At 41.2% G+C, this 24460-nt stretch overlaps 1 protein-coding gene across 1 annotated transcript in view; it reads right to left on the bottom strand.

Moving 5' to 3' along the window:
• Positions 1-1562: 1562 nt before the first annotated feature.
• TYR (tyrosinase) overlaps positions 1563-24460 on the bottom strand; it is an 85898-nt gene continuing 63000 nt past the window's right edge. The window contains exons 4-5 of the mRNA XM_048841935.2: positions 14907-15088; positions 1563-2056 (exon numbers count right to left, since the gene is read on the bottom strand). Of these exons, the coding sequence (XP_048697892.1) occupies positions 1833-2056; positions 14907-15088 (406 nt within the window). The 3' untranslated portion in view covers positions 1563-1832. The remainder of the gene's footprint in view (positions 2057-14906; positions 15089-24460) is intronic.

Below are 24460 nucleotides of genomic sequence, written 5' to 3'. Positions count from 1 at the left end.
GAAAGGGATAGATAATAGGACAGAAAATTTCATATTGCCTCTATATAAATCCATGCTATGCCCATATCCTGAATACTGCATGAAAATGTGGTTGCCCCATCTCAAATAAGATATATCGAAATTGGAAAAAGTTCATAAAAGGGGCAACCAAATTAATTATGGGTCTGAAACGGCTTCCGTGTGAGGAGAGATTAATAAGACTGGAACTTTTCAGCTTGGAAAAGAGACGACTAATGCGGGGATATGATAGATGTCTATAAAATCATGACTGGTGTGGAGAAAGTAAATAATAAAGTGTTATTTACTCCTTCCCCTAACACAAGTACTGGGGTCACCAAATGAAATCAATAGGCAGCAGGTTTAAAACAAACAAAAAGGAAGTTTTTGTTCACACAATACACAGTCAGTCTGTGCCAGAGGATGTTGTGAAGGCCAAGACTATAACAAGGCTCAAAAAAGAGCTAGACAAGTTCATAGAGGACAGGTGCATCAATGGCTATTAGCCAGGATGGGCAGGGATGCAAAACCCTATACCAATCTAGCCATGAAAACTGTTAACTTCTAAGGCCATGTCTATACAACCCCTTTTGTAGGCAAAACGATGTCTCTTGGGTGTGAAAAGAACACTCTGCTGAGTGACATAAGTTTCGCTGGCATAAGTGCTTGTGTGCACAGTGCTATGTTGACAGGAGATGCTGTCCCGCTGACATAGCTATACCCGCTCATTTAGGTGGTGTCTTTATGTTGACAGGAGAGCTCTCTCCCATGTATTGGTACAGCTGTGCCACTGTAAGCTTGCTAGTGTAGACACGGCCTAAGTACATGGACTTTCTTAGTAATTGGAGCCAGCCACAATATAATACTATTCTCCAAAACCAGTATATGACAATAGGATGAATGAGCGGAGATATGTGAGTTGATGCTGCTGGCTAGAGATGTGAATTGGGATTACTAACAGCCTTTTAGAAGTCTGCACTCCTGAGGGTGAGGCATTTCTGTTGAGGTTATTCAGGTAAATACATCTAATTCTGCGATGCATTGGTTGTTTGTAAAGAGCGTGAACCCATCTTTCTTTACGAGCAATTGCAAGTCAAAAACTGTCCAGGGCTGGCAAAGAGCTAGAACGAGGCTTCCACTCAGGCTTTTCTTATAGTTGTATTTGTTCTAAAGCTAAATTGAAACTTTTTTAAACAAATGAGGAGCAGTTTTTGAGAGGCTACAGCTTGCTGCTGATGGCACTCAATCAAGGACAAACACATTATTACTGAAGGTGGAAGGGAAATAATTCTTTCTTAAAAGAAAAAAATCTGTCTCCAGATTACTCACTCTATTATTCTTCCCTTAAATTAAAAGCATCTGAACAACAGAGTATAATATCCCCAGTCTTGCAATCAGATACAGACAGACACTGGTCCCTGTATGAAACTTGTGAATCTGCTCACATGGCTCTGATTGCAGGATTGGGGCATAAATTCAGAACAACATTAGAAAGTGCAAATAAAATAGCAGATGACCAAAAGCAGGAGCCGTCAACCTGGGAAATAGTTTGGTTCCATGAGAATTCTGTTTAATTAAGAATAGGGAATACCTGGTGTATTCACAGGAAGCAGAGTAGCATACATTAGTTTTTTTTTTTTAGGAAATGTTCTATGAGGAGACTTTGATAATACACTACAGTACAATATTGCATGTTACATGAGCAATGATATTCAGGACATTCCACACCCCTTATGCAGTGCATCTCAGCAAGATATTCTGTAAACATGTACCAAACAATGCATGCTTGATTTAGGGTTAGCACCTGAACCGCATTGCTGGATTACAGGTGGCTTTTATAAATTTGACTGATAAGACACATTGTGATCATCTTCACTTTCCATGAGTAAGGGCTGTGTTTCTGCAGTGCTTCCCGTTCTCTTCTTCCTACACCCCAGAACAATGAGTCCTGTGATCAGAGCAGTAATTATACCACCAACCACAGCTGCTCCGACTAACCACTGCCAGATCTGACGGACTTGCTCCAGGTAGGGCATCAAAAAGTCCTGGAAGGAGTCAACTGAAAAAAATGACAAAACTCATTTTATGTTATGTAATGCACTGTCAATTTGTGGAAGCTAGCAGTTATATAATGGCGCATGCTGGAAGACTCTGAAGAATAATAATAATGCTTTGTGTTGCTATAGTGCCTTTTATCTGAGAGTCACAAAGTATTTTAAAACCTTTAATAAATCAAGTCTCTGCTCATTCAATGAGGAAGATAAGTATGATCCATAACTTACAAATGGGGAAACTGAGGCACAAAACCTACGAGCCCCTAAATGACTTCACCCAAATTCACATAGGAAATGTTGGATGGAATTAAGAATAAAAATAGTGGCAAAAATTCTAAATATAGGTGCCTAAAGTTGGGGACATAGGTGACTCCATTAGTTAATCACCTAGATAACTGGCCTAACTTTCAGAGGTGATAAGGAGCCACAGCTCCTAATGGTACTAATGTGAGCTGCAGATGTGGTTTTCAACATATCTGAAAACCAGGCCATTTATTTAGATGTCTAAATTTGGATTTAGGTACCTCATTTTTTGGCACCAGTCTTTGAAAACATTGATCTGGATCTCTTTCCTCCCCCCCGCCCCCCGACATGCTGTGTCTTAACCACTGGATAATTCTTCCTCTTGAATCTGACCCTGCTTCTACACACTGTGTGGTACTTCTCAGTCTTTGCTGTAAAGCTGTGGTTCTCAAATGCAAACGGGCTTATTCTATCATAGTTTGGAATCAACTCAGTCTGATTCCAATTCAGTGATTATTTCAGTCCATTATCCCAAGGGCACTGTGAGAGTCAAAGCTCTTAGTTTAGCTCTTCATTATGTAGCACTATAAATGTACACAAGACTCTGGAGTAGGAGACCAGTGCCAAACTTGATACTGCTCACCCAATGGGGTTTATATTCTATGGGGTTGATTCTCCATCACCCTGTCTCTTTTTCAGGCATTTACATCTGAGGAAAGTGAGTGCACAGGGCTATCATGCTGGTTTGGTAATGCTTTCCACACACTTTGTACTCCCTTTGCGCAAGTGTAAATGTCTACTCAAGGTGTCAGGTAGTGGAAAATGAGGCTATGTCTACACTACCGCGGTAAGTCGACCTATGCTACGCAACTCCAGCTACATGAATAATGTAACTGGAGTCGATGTGCCTTAGGTCGAGTTACCGTGGGGGGCTGATGGGGAAAAAAATCTCCCGTTGACTTACCTTACTCTTCTCGTCGGGGGTAGAGTACAGGGATCGACTGGAGAGCAATATGCAGTAGATTTGGCGGGTCTTTACTAAACCTGCTAAATCAACCGCTGCTGGATCAATCTCAGAGCGTTGATCCCTGCCGTAGTGTAGACCTGTCCCTCAAGGTAAAGAATGGGGTGAAGTCCCTAAAGTCTGAGTTAGTTGCATTATCAGAGTGGATAAAGAGGTATTCTTTCTGAAACGCCATGAGCCTGAGTCTGATCTTGGTTATACTGCTGAAAATCTAGAGTAACTTCATTGACTTAACTGATGTTACACTCTGGATTTACACTGGTTTCATTGATGTCAGAATCTGGTCACCCAACTCTAATTATTTTCACTGGTGGGAGTCTGCCCTCCAAAGACCTCCTCCCAAGCCCTGCCGTAGGGGACTTGCTGGGGGCAGGAGAGGCATGTTGAAGGCAGAGCTGCTGCATACAGCACATCAGAGATTCCTGGTGGGGCTGTGGTCCATAGGGGACCACAACTCACACAGGCTCCCAGGCACTTCAGCCCCTGGTGCAGCCCCAAAATGGGAGGTGGTTGCTGAATGCTTTGTCATCCACTGAAGACTCCTGGGATCTGTTTAAAGTATACCCAAGATGGTCTGTGGTTTCCCTGGGAAAGCATGAACTTCTGCAATCTTGACTGACTTGTTTTGATTGGCTTTGACATTTTGGTTTAAACTCTGTGGAAACAGGCAGAAAAAGCCACATGAATCAATCCCAGCATTAATGCTAGTGTGACTCCTCAGTGAAGCACAACTACTGAATTACTCGCAGAACCAGTTATAACCACTTATAAGTTATGGGTGAGGAAAGCATAAACTACTGGATGACTATACACCTGTGCAGTAGGAAATTTGCTCAGATGTTTAGAAGTAAATGTTTTTGATAGTCAAAAGGTGAGGAAGTTAGTGCTGTTGGATATTAAATATGGAATACCCTCTCTACAGTTAAGGATTCCATTTTAAGTCTGAATTGGACTTCATCTAAGCCCTTAGCTATTTTCATTTTAAGCTTTGCATGCATGGGATATGGCCAGCGGATTTTTAAAGATGATATCTGAGGTGACTTAGACAAGCTGTTCTGGAGAAATGGGGCTCAGAAAGCATCAATATTAATTATGCTTTGAAAGTCCTTGCAGCATTCTTGACACTTTTGTCCCAGAATCCCTTGTCCTAGAAACTTCAGCTGAGGTTCACTGAAAAAGGGAAAAGCAGTGCTGGGAAGCTGTATACTGATGTATTCCAAATGGTCTATTGGACTCTAGACTAGAGGAATTTCAGACAGCACTCAGTGACTAGTGGGGACCAACACATTCAACTGAGGAAAAAATAACAAGTCTCTCTAGCCCTTTTCTTGTGAAGACCACCTCCAAAATGAAAACCACATCAGTCTTTAATATATCTATCCTCACGACACCCCTGTGATGTAATCCCCATTGAATAGATGGGGAAACTCAAGCCGTGAAACGTTAAGTGACTTGCCCAAAGCCATGTAGGAAGTCAATGGTAGAACAAGGAGTTAAACCCAGGTTTCTTGGATCCCCAGACAGCACCTTAACCACTAGACCTTAACCATCTTCCATTGCTATAAAGAGTTTTCCCTATGATGATCACATCAAAGTTAATCCCCTCCCTTGCAACTGCTCACTCTCTAGTGCAGGGTTTCCCATTTGTAGGAACATTTTGTCCCAGAAAGGCATGCTGGTAGTGGCCCTTACACACAACAGAGCCAAGCACTTACAATTCTAAAGGGGCCATTTTGGAGCTGGTTGTACTTTCCTCTCTTCTAGCTGGTAAGTACCTGTTTTATTTTCCATTTCTTATTGTTGAGCAGATGGCACTTTCTCACAGTCACAACTATTTTCCATAAAATACAGGATTTGTTTTTTTGTTTTTGTTTTTTTTTAAAATATCCTATCCATTCTATACCTGCCAATGTATGGGTTTCTTTTAGCTCTAACCCTAATTCTGAATTTCCTGGCTTCCAAATGGCTGGTTTTTGTTTGTTAATACTGTTATGCCAAAGTTTTCTTTTTACCCTTAAGTTTCTAACCATGGCTATTAGAGAGGCAAGGTGTGTGAGGCCATATCTTTTATTGGGGCAACTTCTGCTGGTGAAAGAGACAAGCTGTTGAGCTACACAGAGATCTTCAGGTCTGGGAAAGGTACTCAGTGTCACAGCTAAATACAAGGTGGAATAGATTGTTTAGCATAAATAGTTAATACATATTATAAGAGACCCCTCAAGGTGAAGTGGCCAGTTAACACCTTGACGGTCATAGGACAAAAAAAGGAGGTTAGTGGGTTACAGATTGTTGTAATAAACTATAAATCCAGTATCTTATTAAAGTGAATGGTTATGAACTTAAGCTCCCAGGCAGTGGATGTGCTCTTTATCATTCCAATCACTTCCCTATGACCTTGTCTTGCTCAGTTTTTTTCCACCTGTTGGGCCACAGCATATCTGCACTGAAAATTTCTGGCCCATTGTCTCTCATATGTTTAGACAGTAAGCTATGTAGGGCAGGGGCTGACTTGTTATATGCTTTGCACAATGGGGCCCTTATCCCAGTTTGGTGCATCTAAGAGTTAGAGCAGTGCAAACAATAACTGGTATCAATACATTCTCTGGTCCTTGATTCTAGTTCAATGGTTTTTGCCTGAGAATAGGGAGAAAAGAAAAATCTAAAAGGGGTGATAAAATAGATGCTTTGTGGAAGGGTAACAGGAGGGAGCATAGTTCTTGAGCATTTTAATATACCTGAGAACTTATTTAAGAAGTATGAGAAGCTACTTATGTAGTTGTCTTTATGAGTCTGGCTAATATGTAGAAAGAATATGAGTGGCTTGTTAGGAAGTATACAAATATGAACCCAATTTTTGAGGAAAAATGTTAGATATTAAGGTCTTAGTTGCAACTTATTCTCGGATGAGGCCTGCTTCTCTCATTTTTTGTTGTGCTCTTTCAATCCCTTCCCCATTTGTGTTATGCCTTTTGCTATGAGATTGTGAATATAATGAGAACTGTGCTGTTTACGTATATTGTCTTGGGTGTTTTAGATCTGTGTGTACTTGTGTGTTTACACACATCACTGAATCAGGAAATATTTCAGCTCCTTAAGTAAATTGGAGCAGGAAATTTATCATGGAAATCTTGATACTGCTAAAAGGGCACTGAAAATGAGCCTTGTTGCTCAGTCCTCCTTCCTGCAGAATTTGACCAGAACAAAATGTGGTCCTACGTGGCTTCTTAAAACCTTACGCTATGCTGCAACCATTCTTTGACTCCATCATTGTTAATCTGGAGGACAAGGGCTCCTCATTTGTCAGCCTTATCTTCGGTGAAATGTAATGTGGCACAGGGACAGATAGGGGCTGCTGCATGATCTAACAGAGGGGAACTACTACTGTCTTCCATTTTACCACTGCCTTAAACCCAGTTAAGCATGTCCCTGCCCTGTTTTAACCTCAACCCGCCTAGGATTTCTCTAACAAGCTAGAGGCCAACTGCCACCTCCAGGCATGTGCTGCCTGTTTTCAGTTTCCTTTGCCACAGAAAAGATCCATGCAATCATGACCTTGAAGTTACCGTGGCAACTCGGATGCCCGTGCATGGAGTGTCCTCAGAGGCAGTGCTAGCCAACTGGGGGCCCTAAACAGGAATATTTTGCCCCACTACACATACTACTAATTAATAGGGGGTCCCTTTGAGCTGCTCAAGGACCTAAGCAATTGCTTAGCCTGCTTATGCCTACTGGCGGCTGTGGCCCAGCGATCTGTAATGCACAACAGTAAAAATATGGTTGTTCCTGTACATATATGACTGCCGATTAGAACCCCATAGAATTCCAAAGACCCAGTTACCACAGTCAATTATTTTTAATTCAGAATACTGCCAGATCAGAGAGCACTGCAAACATGGCCCCTCTGAAACACTGAGAGTAAAACTGGGTGATTGATGGATTTTTTCAGTTAAACTGGCATTTACTGAATGAATGAATAAATAGTTTGGGGTCCAACAGAACATTGTTTCATCCCAAATGAAACACTTCATTTCAGTTTTGAGCATTTTTTAACATTTAAAAAAAATCTTTAAAATAAAATTAAAGGAATTTTCTGAATGCCAAGTCATTCTGAATAAAAAAAAAATCAATGTTTTGCTTGGAAAATGTCAAAATGAAACATTTCGATTTTTGGAAAAAAAATTCGGGTGGTGAAGGCTCCAACACAGACAAGTCAATGAAATCAACATAAATTCACAAAACATTTTGGTGTCGCTGAATCTGCATTTTTCAACAACAAAAGTTTTGGGTGAAAAATTTAACCCAGCTCTACTTGAGAGACACTTTGGTGAGTCAAATTTGTTTAACTTATTTTTTTATGTGTTCTAATTTAATAAACTTAAAAGAAAGCTCATCATAAATGCTAGGTGCCCTTGTCATTGATTAAAAATGAACTCTTAATTAAACTATTCCAAAACAAAAGAGCAGCTAATCCCTCCTCCTGACATCTAGCCATCAATTAGTAACAATTACCAGCAAAATCTCCCAATCCCTCAGTTTTCCAGACACAAATAAAAATAATAACCCCAGCACACTCCCTACATGCAGTTTAACTGCCTATTTTTAAAAACAAACAACGCCTGCAATCACTCAACATGTCTGTTTTATTCATGGAACTATATGGACTCTCTATGATGGCTGCTAGGAGTGGTAGAAGAAACACTCCTATTCCCAGTGGCTGGTCTAGTGCAGTGCTGCCTAGAGATTTTGCCAGGGTGGCATTGCCCTGAAAAATAGGCCAGTGCACCATTGGTACAATAGAACACTACTAAATTTAAAGGTGGATTTGTTCTTTATAAGTCCTTTTAGTGGTACGCAGCTGTACCTGCTGGGACTTGGAGGATGGAGCATAGGTTGCAGAAAAGAGTTTGGAGGAAGCACCAGAAAGTTAATCAGTGTGCACATGATTAGGATGCTAATTCAATTGCAGCATCTCTGTAAATCATTCTCTTAATAAACAGTGTGTTTAGTTTTATAAGAATAGTCATTTCATGTTATTACTTAGTATGTGATATATGATACAACAGCCTTTTAAACATTTCTTCTACCCAATCTGGGTCTAGGATAAGACCATTGCAGGGTTAATTCTGGACACATCAAAACCAAAATTCAGCTGGCTAGCAAAAGGGGAAATAACAAAAGCCATTGGATCATTTATTCATTCACATACACCCCAGAATATATTGGCAATGACTTGCTGCTTCCTGTCACATGCATTTCTATTGCCTTATCCAGTTAGCTATTTGACACCAAGTTTTAAAAGCAACGTTTGAGACCACAAAGAAATTGTATGTATCTAGCTCAGCCTTGCACAATTCTGTTTCCCCAGAGTGAGTCATTGTTTGTGTTTCTTTCTTGATGGACAAAGAAAATGTCAGTTGGATTTTAATCACCATTAGTTATGAGGGGGGAAAGGCCAGGCAAGTAGTTTTCTTGTTTTTTTTTATTCAGACAGATTCTTGTTTGCTTAGTCCACTTTGCACTGTCATCATGGCCATAGAGATAGTCGGTGGGGAATTCCTGCTGTGTAAGGGACATTCTGGGGGAAGGGCATTGCTGTGGGAGTGGAGCATCATGGTGCTTGATCATCCATTGTGGAAATTAGAGTGGCTCCCTTGAAGTTCTAATTTGTGCCCCAAACTGGGCAGATTAGGGAGCCATGACTGGGTCCCTGGCAGGCCTCCTCTCACTCTGCTTGGCAGCAGTTGAGAATCAGTTCCTGTGTGTATAGGCTGGTGAAAAGTTTTATGATTGTTTTTAAAGGCTGAAGCTGGGTAGAGCCTTCTACCTCTCACTGCAAAATCACATTACAGTAGGTTCCAACCCACACACCCAGGACTGACAATACACGCATATAAAATGGTTATTGACAAAAATGGGTTACTTTTGTATCTTTAAGTGATATCAATCAAATGTTCCCCGATGTACCTATAGCACAATATAGCATGTTTTTTTCTGATTTACCCAGAGTAACAATCACATTGACAAAGCTGCTCTTTAACAGCTTGCTCATCTTGATTCCAAGAAATCTGTATAGCCACAGCTATACAATATCCAATGTTCTTCGGTTATAACTTTTAAAATTTGTTCCTGGCTTCCCAAATGGTAGCTGCCTGCTACAAAAGGACATGAAAGTAAGGAGAGAAGCTGACTTTTTAAAATCCATGTTTACTGTAATCAATTAAACAGCTTTAGCTAACAGCCAAACTTTCCACCTCTATTCCCTACTCCTCTGAGGCTCATTTTTAACATTGGTTTCATCCTCCTTTTCCAATTAACCTTATTTTTCACTTCCCAGAGCCTGATGAAATTCCCATGACGGAAACGTTGTCTCATCTTTTCTTTTCTGACTTGATAGTCTAATTCCTTTTTCAGTCATGCAGTTTAGGGATTTAAACTGCATTCCAAAGGGACATTGAACATGCACTGTCGATTTTAATTACATCCTATCATCCAGGCATCTGCGACTTATCTCACCCAGCTGTTGCTATTTTATTGTCAGCTCTCTGATTCCAAACTAAGTTCTAGCTCATAGTGTATGCTGCTGAATACCTCAAAGATGGAAAGAGTCATCAAGGTCTCTTGAAGTTGGCATGGGTCTGTCTGGGTGCTACTATGCTGCTGGTCAATTTGCCATCACAGGATATGTTTGATTGGAGATGACAAACTTTGATTCTGGAGATGGACTTCCCCAAAGTCATGGGTGTCAGCAGTCTTGTCTCTTTGACTGCACCTAAGACTGGGCCTTCAGGAGCACACCAAATATCCACCAAACTAGAAAGCTGCACTGCAGGCCTATTAAGCATCTGCCACACTGGTAGGCCAGATGCCAACTCTTGCCAAGACTGCAGGCATTAGCTAAGAACTAACGAACGCATAGCTGGAGACCGGACCAGTTCACCTCTGTTAGTTTTGCTCAAAATAACCATTAATCTTATAGGAATGTGTTTAGACTCTACGAAATGCTTGTAAATTGCTGCATGTGTTAATCTCACTTGTAGTGTCTGTATTCCATGCTACAAGAAAACATGTAAGTTTTGCTTTATAACTTTGAAAATATTTTCTCTGAACTTCTGAACCCAGGCACGGGATTCACAAAGGATTGGTTGGCCCTATTGCACCGGGGAAATTCTACATTTAAGGAAGCTTGTCCTGTGGACTTGGAAGCTGAATGTTAAGGAAATAAAATAAAATCACAGGAAAATTTTCATCTTTTTGTCTGTTTAAACTCTGACGGGGCCAGAGACTCTAAACTGAAGCCAGAGGTCACCAGGAGCTTTCTCCTGGATCTGCCCTGAAAGACGCTTTGAATTGACAGATCACTACGACTCTTGTCACTCTTAGGATTTAGATGGTAACTCATTTGTGCGTATATGTTTGCTTGCTTTAACCTATAAATAACTCTTATTCCCTTTTCCTAGTTAATAAACCTTTAGATAGTCTATTACAGCATTGGCTACAGGTGTTGTCTTTGTTGTGAGATCTAAGGTACCAAGTGATCTGGAGTAAGTAACTGGTCTCTTGGAACTAGAAGCTACCTGAATGTGGTGTGATTTTTGGTGTGAGTGATCATTTATCACTAAGTCAAGTTTGTGTGGGTGGCAAGATAAACTGGAGAGTCTAAGGGGACTGTCTGTGACTCCATGGTAAGACTCTCTTATAGTGATCCAGGAGTTCACATTTGTTACTGGCTTGGTTAAATCTAATTATCGACCACACCACCAGTTTGGGGTGTCTGCCCTGTTTGTGTTAGTCTGCCCTGAGGTAAGAACTCACAGCTGGGAGCCACTCCAGACAGTATCCTTACACCATTTTAATCACACTGCCATTACCTTTTACTCTGCCTGCAGTCCAGCATCCCTCTTCAACTGCATATGTTGAAGCTACAGGATCAAACACCTTAGTTCAGTATTTCAAAAATGGAAACTTGTAGTTAGGTTCCTAGGTTTATATTTAGGTATCTGCCTGACTCTTCAAAAGTGTGACTCAGCCCACAACACCTAGTGAGGTCACCAAATATCTCCCACTGAGATCAAGGGGAGCTGCTGGGTGAAAGTTGGGCATCTGTCTAAAAATGGATTCAGGAGTTAGCTTTAAGGAATTATTTCTGGAAATAACTTGGCCTGGGCTTCAAACACTAGTACTCAGCATCCTGTTTGTACTATAATATATATTATGGCAGGCATCACCAGGCAGTGCTGTTACAGTCTTCCAAGTCTTTTATTAGCATGCAAGCAAACGTTCAGTCTTGGGAAGATAAGCTGTGTGGTGGCATTAATTTTATTATGCAAGGTGAGTGGGATAGTGGGCTCCTTGCCTCAGCCTGAGTTAATTCTTGGCGCAGAGTTGGTTCCTGGGACTGGGCTATGCGTATTTGGGTTGTAATTCATGAAAGAAGGGATTACTCCTTATGATCACCTCTGTTCCAGGAGTGGTGTGTATGTGTAAATAAGACACTGAATATATGCAGACTCCACCTTACTGATTTCTTCTCCACTGGGAAGCTAGCCTGCAAGACTCCAGACATCTGCTGCTGCGCAGCAGTGTAATTCCTGTCCTGGACTGACACTTTCTCACTGGGTCCCTTTGCATTTTTATATGTCCCCTACCTCCCTGCTCATATTCTAGCTATAATCACAGATAGCCACTTCATTTCAACATCTCAACTGAATCTCTGCTATTGTCACATCACTCCTTTTCCCCCATCTGCTTTGACATAAAACATTTATTTGACTGTTCCTCATTCCCCTTACTCCCGTCCCATTGGCCATACTCTTACTCATCAGCAAGGTTCTGCATAAGCTTCTACCTCTTCTCAGACCATGATCTGTGAGACAATTGCCACTACTAATTTTTTTTGGCATTGTACCTTTACACTGTACCTACCATGCAAATCAAGTGTAGCTCCCTGCCTTTGATCACAGATTCATCTTTTCTAGTCCTCCTTGATCACGTTGCAGCATTTTGGTATCTTGCAGCATATGAGCGCTTCGAACAAGAAGCCAGCACTTGTCTCTCTCTGAGGCTATGTCTACTCTTCAAGATGGAGACTCAAATAAACATACCTGCACTAATTCTGACTGAGCTAGTGTGCTAAAAATAGAAGTGTTGCTGTGGCAGGAGGGCCTCGCCATCCTCAGTAAAATTCCATCCAGGTCACTAGGTATGTACTTGGGCAGCTGGCATCTCCTGTCACTTGTGCCACCCTGGCTATGCTTCTATTTTTAGCATGCAAGCTCAATCAGAGCTAGCATGGCTATGTCTCCTCAACCTCAAACACTCAAACCTACCTGAATCTTTAGATATTCAGAATCTGAATGTTGTTGCTCTTGCCCATTTTTAATTTTGAACCAATTATTTCTTAGGCTCCAGCCCTGAAAATTGGACTGAAGAGGGACTTAAGTGGCACATGGACCTTGTGCAGGTTCTCTGTACAGGTATGAATTTCACCCTTAGTGCTGATCTTTCAGCAGAAATAAAGAACTGTCTTAACCCACCCTTCTGCAAAGCAATAGTCACGATTAGAAAGGACAAACTTGATTTTGACTGCAATGTAGTTGTAGCTCTGTCAGTCCCAGGCTATTAGAGACAAGGTCGATGTGGGGGTAATATCTTTTATTGGACCAAGTTCTGTTGGTGAGAGAGACAAGCTTTCTAGCCACACTGAGCTCTTGAAAAAGCTCTCTCACCAACAGAAGTTGGACCAATAAAAGATATTAACCTCACCCACCTTGTCTCTCTAATACTTGCATTTAACCACTTGTAGTTGTTTTTTAATACCCAATTCCTCCTGTGTCTGATTTTTCTGTATGCTTCTGCAATGCTAATGTATTCTGCAGTGTTTTGAACTTTCCCAATATTTGGCATTTTTTCTTAAAGCCCCAGTTCCTGGAATTAAGTGACTGATGTGAGAATCACAGTTTCATTTAAAAATAAATGAAAGGTTCTAGTTCAAGAGAGATGCTTGAAAACATGAATCCTAAAGATTCAGAAACGACAATACAAAATAAGCCCCAAAACTACCACTTTAAAAAAAAATCATAAGAGAAACATTGATTCCTGCTTATGCTGTAGTTCTAAAATGGTCATCAGATTAGCTAGGACAATGATACTTGAAATAATCAGCCATAAAAATGTGCTTTCGGGATAGCAATGAATCACAAGCTGCTAGACTGTGTTTAACAAAAGAATTGAATGAGCAGGCTGAACACTATTTTGGAGCAGTTTACTAAGCATGCAGAAGTCAGACCCTGTCATTAGGAAGCAAAATCTTTCTGAGGGCCAGAGCTGCCTGAAAGTACCATAGTATTGTTCTGACAGAGTGAAAAAAAGCTATTAGGGTAAATGTTAGTCTTGCTAAAATGTCTCTGCTGCCTTTGATATATGATTACTGGACTCTTGGCTGCCGATTGCATTTGCAACTGAACAGACACATTCACAAAAGGTTGCACTGTTCCTTGATCTCATTCATTTCTTGATACTTAATAAAAGTCTTGATCTTCTAGCTATACCTTGTGTCCCAGGTTTGACTTTCCTGATCAAAATGCCCCTCAACTTTGGTCTAATCATTCCAGTGGCCTATCTTAGTAATCGCTGAACTAAAGGCCAGGATCTGAATGCTCCTCAGCTCTGGGAAAAGTTTAGATCTAGAACAAAGTTTGTCCTTTATCTTAGTGCATGCAGATCTTATTGACGCCTACACTGCTAAATGGCCTCATCCTACATATCAATACCATTTCTAAACAATGCACATTAAATCTATTTTAAGTAATAATAAAGACCCTTGTGCAGCCCTTTAGTTGCATTCTGTAGAAGTGGCACTATATATCTCATGGTGAAATTCACCCCTGTGCAAAGAGCCAGCACAAAGCTCATGAATCACTTAAGTTCTACTTAAGCTTTATTTTGAGGACTTAAATAGTTCATTGGCCATTTGTTGGGGTGAAGTTAATCCTCGATAATTAAGATAACAGATTTATTCAGTTTCCAAGTATAAAAGATGATTTTCCAGCTGCTGGTCCTGAAACCTGAGCCTGGTATCTGAAACTCCAGCTGAGTGCTGTCTCTTTTGCGCATTATCACCACTAATAAAGAATCTGCAGGTCAGATTCTACCCTCAGTTATGCCTCCAAGTTATGCAGTTACATGGGGCCAGATCCTTGGCTTGAGTAAATCGGCATTGATTTATGGAGAAGTGCTAATTTACAGCAGGCCTGTGGCCTTTGTATTGGTCCCTCAATAAAACCTGACTCAGTCCTGTTGTACTCATTTGGGTTTGCACTGGTGTAATTGGAAGCAAAACATGGCCCTGTGTTTGGAATTCTTTTTAACAATTCTGTTGATAATTACACAGTCTCCCATAGCTGCCTGCATTGGCTGCGCAGTACTGACAGGCGACAAACTTCCTTTGGTCGCTAAACCAATCAGCTATGACTGCGAATACTCTCACTGAATAAATCTGATTAAGAAGGCACCCTTCATACTTTGTCTCTCTACACATACCTGCTATATAAACATGGCAGATTCAGAATTTGCTTATCATTAAACATTACCTGGGTCTGCTAGATATTCATAATCATATCCCAGCTCCCTTGATGGGGTAAAAAATTCTCCATTTCTGTAGAGAGGAATAAATGGGACCATGTAATATTCACGATTGTGTCCAATGGGTGCATTGGCTGCTGGGTAAACGTCTCGCAGAGGTCTGTGTCTTCTAAGCCATTGTTCAAAAATACTGTAGAGGAAAGAGAGTGTGGATTAATACTGCAAATAGACAACAATGCTCCTCTTTGCAACAACAGAGAAACTCAGGGGGCCTGATTCGCTGCTACCTTGAGCCCTGAGGAGTGATTAATACCTGTCCAAAGTGAATTTGAGGGTATGTGTAAAATGCTATCAGATCAGCATGGTAGCATTTTACGCCTACTAGGTTCTCAGTTAGCACAGCTGTAGGTACCTGCACAAAGCGCAAGGCAGCGAAGGCTCAAGCTTGGTCTCTGCAATGCTTTGCAGATCCTGGTTATGTTTTATAATTCAGTGACTGTAATTTATGCAGCAATTATAGTGTAATTACAGTGTAGTTGTGCTTTCTGATAGTTAATTACTGCTAATTCACATAACCAGAATGTTAACTATGGGACTGAATTAAGTATATTACTGCCCCTTTGATTTAATACTTGTGCTCTTTAGAATCTAGGCACAGTATCTGCATTTCATTCACATTGTAATCCGTCTAAGCATTCATTTATTCTAGCAGGGTGATAGCACTATAGTTAAGGTTGAGACTAGCTTACTCTTGAACAACTGATTTCTCCAAGTGGTCTAAAATCCACATGCTTACTGAGATTGTCTTGAAAACTGCTGGGAGTCATGATGGCTTGGGCCAGTGTTAGTGGTCCAAATTGAAGGTGGTTTGAACCAAGGGATTCTTGACATACAGCCCATCCCTCCCTCAAAAATCAGGTGGTATCAAAATGTCATGGTTCTTACAGCTTAAGGCGACGTGCTGTGGCCACTGAACCCAAACAGCACCACTGCACTGTGAGTTGGAGTCCTGGTAGCTCTCTGAGAATGTTTTGTGCATATTTATTGCTCAGTTCTGTAGGAGCTCCTTCTGGAGATTATGCTCAGGGAGCAAAGTTTCTGGCTTATGAGCAGATATTTCAAAATGCTCTGATATTCACATGCCCGCTCAGATTTTACTTAAGTATCCTCTAGGAAAATGACATTAAATAAATAGAGGGAGGACACAAGTTTGTAGTAAGCAGCAGATTTAGGGTAATGAAATCATGAAGCAGGGTCCTCCTCTGTTTCCTGAACAGTGGGACTGAATGAAGAAAAGTAAGTAGCTGTGATACTCATCAATGTCCGCATGACCAAAAGGGGTTGCTGAGCATCAGGAAGAGTTCTATTCGAAGGACTGGGGTGAGGTTGACATTGACTGACTGATACAGCGCCAGGATACAGACACAGAGCAGTAACTTAAGTTTATCACGAAAAATAAACACAGACGCCCTTTTCAACTTTCTCTGATTACTCATCTCATCTACACAAACTAAGAGATCACACATAGAGTTTTTGGGGAAAGGGGTGTGAAGGAAATGTCAGACGCTAGAAAAATGTAGTCGCGTGGGCCATGGTCCTTTTTAAGACAGTCATAGCAAACTTCTAGTGATACTTTATCTCACAAACTGCTATATGAAACGAAGCAGTGGAAAAGCTACAATAAACTTTTACAAATGATACTCTAACCCAAAGAGCTGAACGTTTGTACTCCTTTCTCACCTCCTGTTAAAATGAAAACTTGGTGCCACCTTAGCTGTGGTGATACTATCGCTCCACAATAATATTGCTGTGACAGATTAGGAGTAGCGATCTGAGCTGTGGTCATTTGGTCAATGGTGTCCTCAGATAACCCCCAGCCTTTTCTCCCTCAACAAGGAGCTGATTTTAATAGTCAGAATGCTCTAAAATCCACATGCATAACTGATTGCCTTGAAAACTGGTATGCCACAATAGAGGCTAGTATACAGTTTGAGATGCAAATTTGGGGTAATTTGATCAAGGGGTTCCCAAGAATACAGCCCCCCTCCTTAAAAGAGCATCTTTTAATTTTTAAAATACTCGAGAATCATTGTGCATAGTGAGCTTCTTAGAATGGGTATACTTCTTGATACCAATTTGGAGTCATTTGGTCAAGAGATTTGTACTATATAGCCCTCCAACTCCCATTAAGGAGCTTATTTTATTAAATCCACGTGCATAGAGTGATTGTCTTGATCATTCATATTTAACATTGGTTGGGTTGACAGCATGGGGCGGGGGAGGAAGAACACCCATTGAAATGAATGGGTTAGTTCACACTTAGAACTATGGTGTCAGGCAGCATTCATCTCTTTGGGGTATTCTGATTTGTCTGAAAAGAATGGGTCACTTTACACCTCTGCAATCCTCCCATGCCATTGAAGCTTGTACAGGGCCCCTTCTCCCTACATTAGTTCCCTTGCTGGTATGAGGATCTCCTCCATTCTCCTTGCTCCTCAGAGACCATCAGTTACTACCTGCCTTTCCCCTGTAGCCCTACAGTCCTACTGTGGGCATGGATGGGCCAGGAGGAGGATAGAGGTTGTAGTTGAGTGGCAGTGGGTACTTTCAGGAAGCCTCCCTCTGCCCCCTAAAAGATGATCCCCAGTCATGACCTCCTCATTCCCACGACTTCCTCAAAATAAAAAGGGGGGGCGGAGTTTGTCAATGCAGAATTAAGGTCCACCAGCAGTGCCTTGTACCCTTCCAGGACAGAGAGTGTATCTATGCTTAACCTAGAAATCAGGAAAGAAAGAGTTAACATAAGACAAACTTAAACTTCCAAAAAATAGGAAATGTGGCATTAAGGTACATGCGAGCCCCACCCCCCCAAACTTCAGCACAGGAACCTGCGAGTTAATTCTGCTAAAATCTGATGCAGGTTTCTGCTCAGAAATTCAGAAGGTGCTAAGTGGTATGGGGAAAAGCTGTTCTGTGGCTCCGATCCCTCCTGTTCACACCAACGCCTTAGGGTGCCAAGGAGGAGGTCATGCAGTCTTTTGAGGTAGGTCAGTAAGTTACAGAGACATGGCTTGGGCCTTTTCTGCATGAGTTTGATCCCCTCTATGCTACCCAGTTGTTAATTTCATAGAATCATGGGACTGGAAAGGATCTCAAGAGGTCATCTAGTCCAGTCCCCTGCACTAGTGGTAGGACTAATTATCTAGACCATTCCTGACAGGTGTTTGCCTAAACTGCTCTTAAAAACTCCAATGATGGAGAGATTCCACAAACTCCCCAGGCAATTTATTCCAGTGCATAACCACTCTGACAGTTAGGAAGTTTTTCCTAATGTCCAACCGAAACCACCCTTGCTGCAATTTAAGCCCATTGCTTCTTGTCCAATCCTCAGAGGTTAAGAAAAACAATTTTTCTTCCTCCTCCTTGTAACAACCTTTTATGTACTTGAAAACTGTTATGTCCTCTCTGTCTTCTCTCCTCCAGACTAAGCAAACCCAATTTTTTTGAATCTTCCCTCATAGGTCATGTTTTCTAGATCTTTAATAATTTTTATTGCTTTTCTCTGGACTCTCTCCTATTTGTCCACATCATTTTCTGAAATGTGGTGCCCAGAACTGGACACAATACTCCAGTTGAGACCTAATTAGCACAGAGTAGAGCGGAAGAATTACTTCCCGTGTCTTGCTTACAACACTTCTGCTAATACATCCCAGAATGATGTTTGCTTTTTTTGCAACAGCATTACACTGTTGACTCCTATTTAGCTTGACCCCCAGCTCCCTTTCCGCAGTATTCCTTCATAGGCAGTCATTTCCCATTTTGTGTGTGTGCAATTGATTGTTCCTTCCTAAGTGAAATACTTTGCATTTGTCCTTATTGAATTTCATTCTGTTTACTTCAGATCCTGTCTCCAGTTGGTCCAGGTCATTTTGAATTTTAATCCTATCCTCCAAAGCATTTGCAACCCCTCCCAGCTTGGTATTGTCCGCAAACCTTATGTATACTCTCTCTGCCATTATCTAAATCATTGATGAAGATATTGAACAGAACTGGACCCAGAACTGATCCGTGCAGGATCCCACTCGTTATGCCCTACCAGCATGACTGTGAACAACTGATAACGGTTTTTCAACCACTTTTGCACCCACATTATAGCAGCTCCATCTAGGTTGCACTTCCCTAGTTTATTTATCAGAAGGTCATGCAGGACAGTATCAAAAGCTATCAGTTTGGTTTGACATGATTTGTTTTTGACAAATCCATGCTGACTGTTACTTTTCAACTTATCTTCTAGATGTTTGCAAATTGATTGCTTAATTATTTGCTCCATTACCTTTCCGGGTACAGAAGTTAAGCTGACTGGTCTGTAATTCCCTGGGTTGTCCTTATTTCCCTTTGTATAGATGTGCACCATATTTGCCCTTTTCTAGTCTTCCCATCTTCCATGACTTCTCAAAGATGATCACTAATGGATCAAATATCTCCTCAGTCAGCTCTTTGAGTATTCTAGGATGCATTTCATCAGGCCCTGGTGACTTGAAGACCTCGAATTTGTCCAAATAATTTTTAACTTGTTCTTTCTCTATTTTAGCCTCTTCTGATCCTACCTCTCATTCACTGGCATTCACTATGTTAGACATCCAATTGCCACCAACCTTCTTGGCAAAAACCGAAACAAAGAAGTCATTAAGCACCTCTGTCATTTCCACATTTTCTGTTTATTTCCCCCCTGGTTGAGTAATGGGCCTACCCTGTTCTTGGTCTTCCTCTTGCTTCTAATGCATTTGTAGAATGTTTTTCTTGTTAACCTTTATGTCTCTAGCTAGTTTGAGCTTGTTTTGTGTCTTGGCCTTTCTAATTTTGTCCCTACATATTTTCAGTATGTTAGATTTTGTTTTTGAAATCCCTGTCCTGATCTCCAGCTGCCTACACTGCAATAATCTAGTCACACAAGGGGAAATTCACACATTAGCAGCAAGCTCATGGATGGCTCAGGAATATCCTTGAATGGGGAAGGGAGTGATCAGATTACAAGGGATAGCCTGTCCACCAACGACATATGGGAGAGGAGGGCTCCATGCTGGCTTAGAAACTGCTGTTGCAGAGGCAAACTTTGGGGACAAGCTAAGGGCGGGATCAATGAATCTCTGCTTACATGGATTCAGGGGTTGGAACCACCAGGAAGGTGCAAGACAGAGCTGTGAGTCACACTTCAATCCAGCTACAGTGACTGGTGAGGGGCTGTGGAGAATGCTCCATGCCCTGGCCATTATTTGGGGGATGTGTATTTCAACCATAGCTAACTTAATCATTACTAGTTCAGGGAAAGGGTTTCTCCAGACTACCCCAACAGCTGAACTGGCACTAACGTGTCTGTAAGCTACACAAGGATTCTGCATGCAAGTTGCATCTTTTGTCATCCAAGAAAAATGACTGACTCTAATTCAGAGACATTCTGCTTATGCTGGCAAATCAAAGCTCTCTCCCACCCAGGCAGAACTAGGACCAGAACCTCAGTTCTTTTTTAGGACCAAATGATTTAATAGACGAAAGCATTGCTGTGTTCATCCACCTTGTCAACCCCCCCCCAAATGAAGGTATTAATCTTGATTAAATTCCTCATTCATGGCTCTCATCTTTAGCTAATTTCAGCAGCCCTGTCTAGAAGAATGCTCTTGTCAGAATAATAATGCTCAGCTGAGACAATCAGATTGACAAAATTGAACAATTATTTCAAAACTTTCGATTCCAACTTCTTTTTTTATTTAATTAGAAGTTAAACTCTCTGATCAACTTAAACTTCCAGAAAACAGTTTGCAACATAAAGAGGTTCAGTGATCACTAAATAAATGTGAAAAACCATAAATGAAGGATGGTTCTGTGGTTAGAACACTAGCCTAAGGCTTGGGAGACCTTGGGTAGATCACTTAGTCTCTGTTTCTCAGTTCTCCATCTGTGAAATGGGGTAATAGTACTTCTCTGTCTCATAGGGGTGTTGTGAGGTGCTCATATACATATGGTACTGGAAACCATAGCAGCATCTTTAGTCAGAAGTATGAACTAAGACCAGGATTTTCGAAGGTGGGTGATGCTGTGGCTGTCTGAAGTTATGGGTACCCCAGTTTTTGAATACTCAGCTTGGGATGCCTTATGGGTTTCTGAGCATCTTGTTTCTGAACATCCAGACTTTGTAAGGTATCTTGAGTTCAGAACCTAAATTGTGAGTAACTGGAAAACCTTGCTCTAACCAATATGCAGTTTCACAAACTTTTTAGGAGATTTTTCAAAGGCACAACAACCGGCCAACCAATACTTGTGCCTTTGAATATTATTATTTGTATTGTGATAGAACCTAGGAGCCCTAGTCATGGACTCCATTGTGTTAGTCACAGAACAAAAAGGTGGTCCCTGCCCCAAGGAGAGAGCTCCCACCAAATCAATCCACCACACTTGCATTTTGCCTTTGTTGATAGAATCTAGTATCTTATACAGTGTAACCAGAGGCAATTGGGCTAGTAGGTAGAGCAGGGAACTGAGAGTCGGGAGACCCGACTTCTGGCTATGCTAATGGCTTGCTGCATGACCTTGAGGAAATCACCACACCATGTCACCATGCCTCATTAAAATGATTTAAGGTTCTCCAATGACAGGTGCTATATATGTGTAATGTGTTGTTATTACTGTAGCAAAATAACTGAATTCATAAACAGACATTAGCACCATTTTAATAATATTAGGAAAAACTTTCTAATTATAAGGGTAGTTAAGTTCTGGCATAGGCTTCCTAGGGAGGTTGTGAAATCACCATCACTGGAGATGTTAAGAACATGTTGGACAAACACTTGTCAGGGATGGTCTAAGTTTATTTGGTCCTGCCTCAATGCAGTGGGCTGGACTTGATGACCTTTCAAGCTCCATTCTAGCTCTAAACTTCTAAGATCCTATTCTGAGCTTTGCCACAGACCCAGTCTGTGAATTTCAGCAAGGTCACTTAACATCCAGGTGCTTCAGCATCACCAGGTGAAAAGGGATGGTAAATGATTCCCCAAGATGAAAGGTAATGAAGACTCCCACTAGGCTGACACTTCAGTTGTTTGAATTTTCATGCATGATTGTGTTCTGTTGAAATGTACTTTGCTTTTGCAAAGAGTTTTGATACGGTGAGTTGTAAGGGGCAGACCTTTCCTATACAAAGAAAATTAAACCCATCCATAAAAAGCAGGAATATAACATTTTCCTGTGATTACATATCGGATGGATTTGAATCTTTTCCTTGTAGCACTGTCCAATACATACCAGATTATAGAAAATTAACTGAAATGAGCCTCAGTGGAAAATTAATTTTAAGAAGGTTGGTTTGGGGGCGGTGGAAGGAGGAAGAAGAGTCATTTGATGGCGATTTAAAAAAAAAAAAGCCACCAAAAAAATTGCTGGATATGTATTGTTCCATGAATAATATATACAGCACAGATGATGGCTAATGAAGCAATAAGTCAAGAAAATGAATACGCGTATGATAAAAATAGTCAGATTTGCTGCCAGTGAGAAAGATAAAGGATAGCATAAACTGCATGGCCACATGTAATTCCATTATGGCGTTAAATAACGTGCCCTCCTAGAACATGTTGAGCACAAGAACATATTGTGTACAAGGAGAGAATCTTAAAACCTGGAACAAGTCATGTAGAATACCTGGAGGAGTTATTTCCCTTGTGAGTCCTCCGCTGTGGTGGATTCTCCATTCCTGGACATTTTAAAACAACGGTTAGATGTTTTTCTAAAAGACATGCTGTGGTTCAAGCACAGCTATTGGACTTGAATCAAGAACTCTTTCAGGGAAGTCCTATGGCCTGTGTTATGCAGGAGGTGAGCCTAGATCAGTAGTTTTCAACCTTTTTTCATTTGCAGACCCCTAAAAAATTGTGAATGGAGGTGTGGACCCCTTTGGAAATTCCACCTGTGGTTCGTGGATCCCTACCATAGAAATTTTAGGGCTTGTCTTCACTACCTCGGTAAGTCGACCTAAGTTAGGCTACTCCAGCTATGTGAATAACGTAGGTGGAGTCGACATAGCTTAGGTCAACTTACCTGGGTGTCTTCACTGTGCAGCATCGGCAGGAGACATTCTCCAGTCCATTTCCTTTACTCTTCTCTGAGAGATGTAGTACTGGGGTCGACCAGAGAGCGCTCTGCTGTCGATTTAGCTGGTCTTCACTAGACCTGCTAAATCGACCCCTGCTGCATCGATTGCAGCAGTGCTGATCTCCCTGTAGCGAAGTCCAGCTCTTACAATGAAAACTGACTGAACAGAATTAAACTATAAATGTTGCATGTGCTCAGCACAGCATTTGACACCGCATGGGAAAGGGTGATAAACTCTGGGTTTCTATGGTAAAGACAACACTTCTGGATTTTGACCTGTAGATGGGGGTATTCGCATACTTTTGATGAGAAAAATGGAATGCCTTTTCTGGAATCTGAAACTTTATTTTCCTAGTCACCTTTTGCAGACCCCTTAGACACAGTCTGCGGACCACAAGGTTGAAAACCACTGGTCTAGATAATCACAATGGTCCCTTCTGGCTTTCAAATCTATGAAAGATTCACCTCTCACAGCAGTTTTACATCAATGTCACACTGCAGACATACTGTAGGTTTTGCATTTAGTAAAATAGATCTAGCAAGAACGGTGTATTTTCCTTTGGAATTTACAGCTTTTATTCTTTCTAAAAGGGAAAGAAAAAGGAAAACAAATGGAGGGAGAAGTTAACTACAGTCCAGTTCTGGCAAGCATTGTCTCCTGGAGTGGTCCCCATTTACATAGTTAGCACTTGTCATCAGCTACTATAAAGTCACCACAGGTATTTTTTATTCTTAAGGGTATATTTATACTGCAGTCAGAGGTGTGATTGCAGCACATGTGGACATATCTGAGTGAGCTTTGACCTAGCTAGCTCAAATAACAATAGCAGTGAAGCTGCAGCAGTAGAGACTGTGCAAGCCTGTCCAGGCCTGTGGGTATTTATTCAAGCAGCTAGCCTGCACTGCTGTGACTTCACTGCTATTGTTGTTCAAGCTACTTAGATCAAAGCTCACTCAGGTGTAGCTACATGTGCTGCAGTTACATCTCTAGGCACTGGGGGAAACTGGTATCTCAGGTATCACTGTGTTATAACTGCTGGCGAATGCTGATGTTTTAAAGTTGCACCACTGTATATTGCTGCGTACTTTTTTTTTTAACTTGACTATTGGGCACCATGGGAATTCTCAGTCTGGTTGTAGACAGATTACACAGAGCACAAGGCGAGTGCATGATTAAAAATTAAGACATTGCACATGGCTTTTGTTAGAAAACCAGGTGGGGTTTCTAAGAGTCTGAACAGTTAGCACAGAAGAACAGAAGATTTTCTTTTAAAATGCGTACTGGACAAAAAGTACAAGTATCAGATTTTTAGCCCACCAAGGGGTCTCCCACACCTAATATTATGGTAGTAAATCTCTGTGTACAGTATTTATCCACACACAGGTTGACCATGTATCCCAGAAAACTATTTTACCCTCT

The sequence above is a fragment of the Caretta caretta genome, chromosome 1, assembly GCF_965140235.1.
Source record: "Caretta caretta isolate rCarCar2 chromosome 1, rCarCar1.hap1, whole genome shotgun sequence".
Taxonomy (NCBI): domain Eukaryota; kingdom Metazoa; phylum Chordata; order Testudines; family Cheloniidae; genus Caretta; species Caretta caretta.
This window is presented reverse-complemented; position numbering and strand designations above follow the sequence as displayed.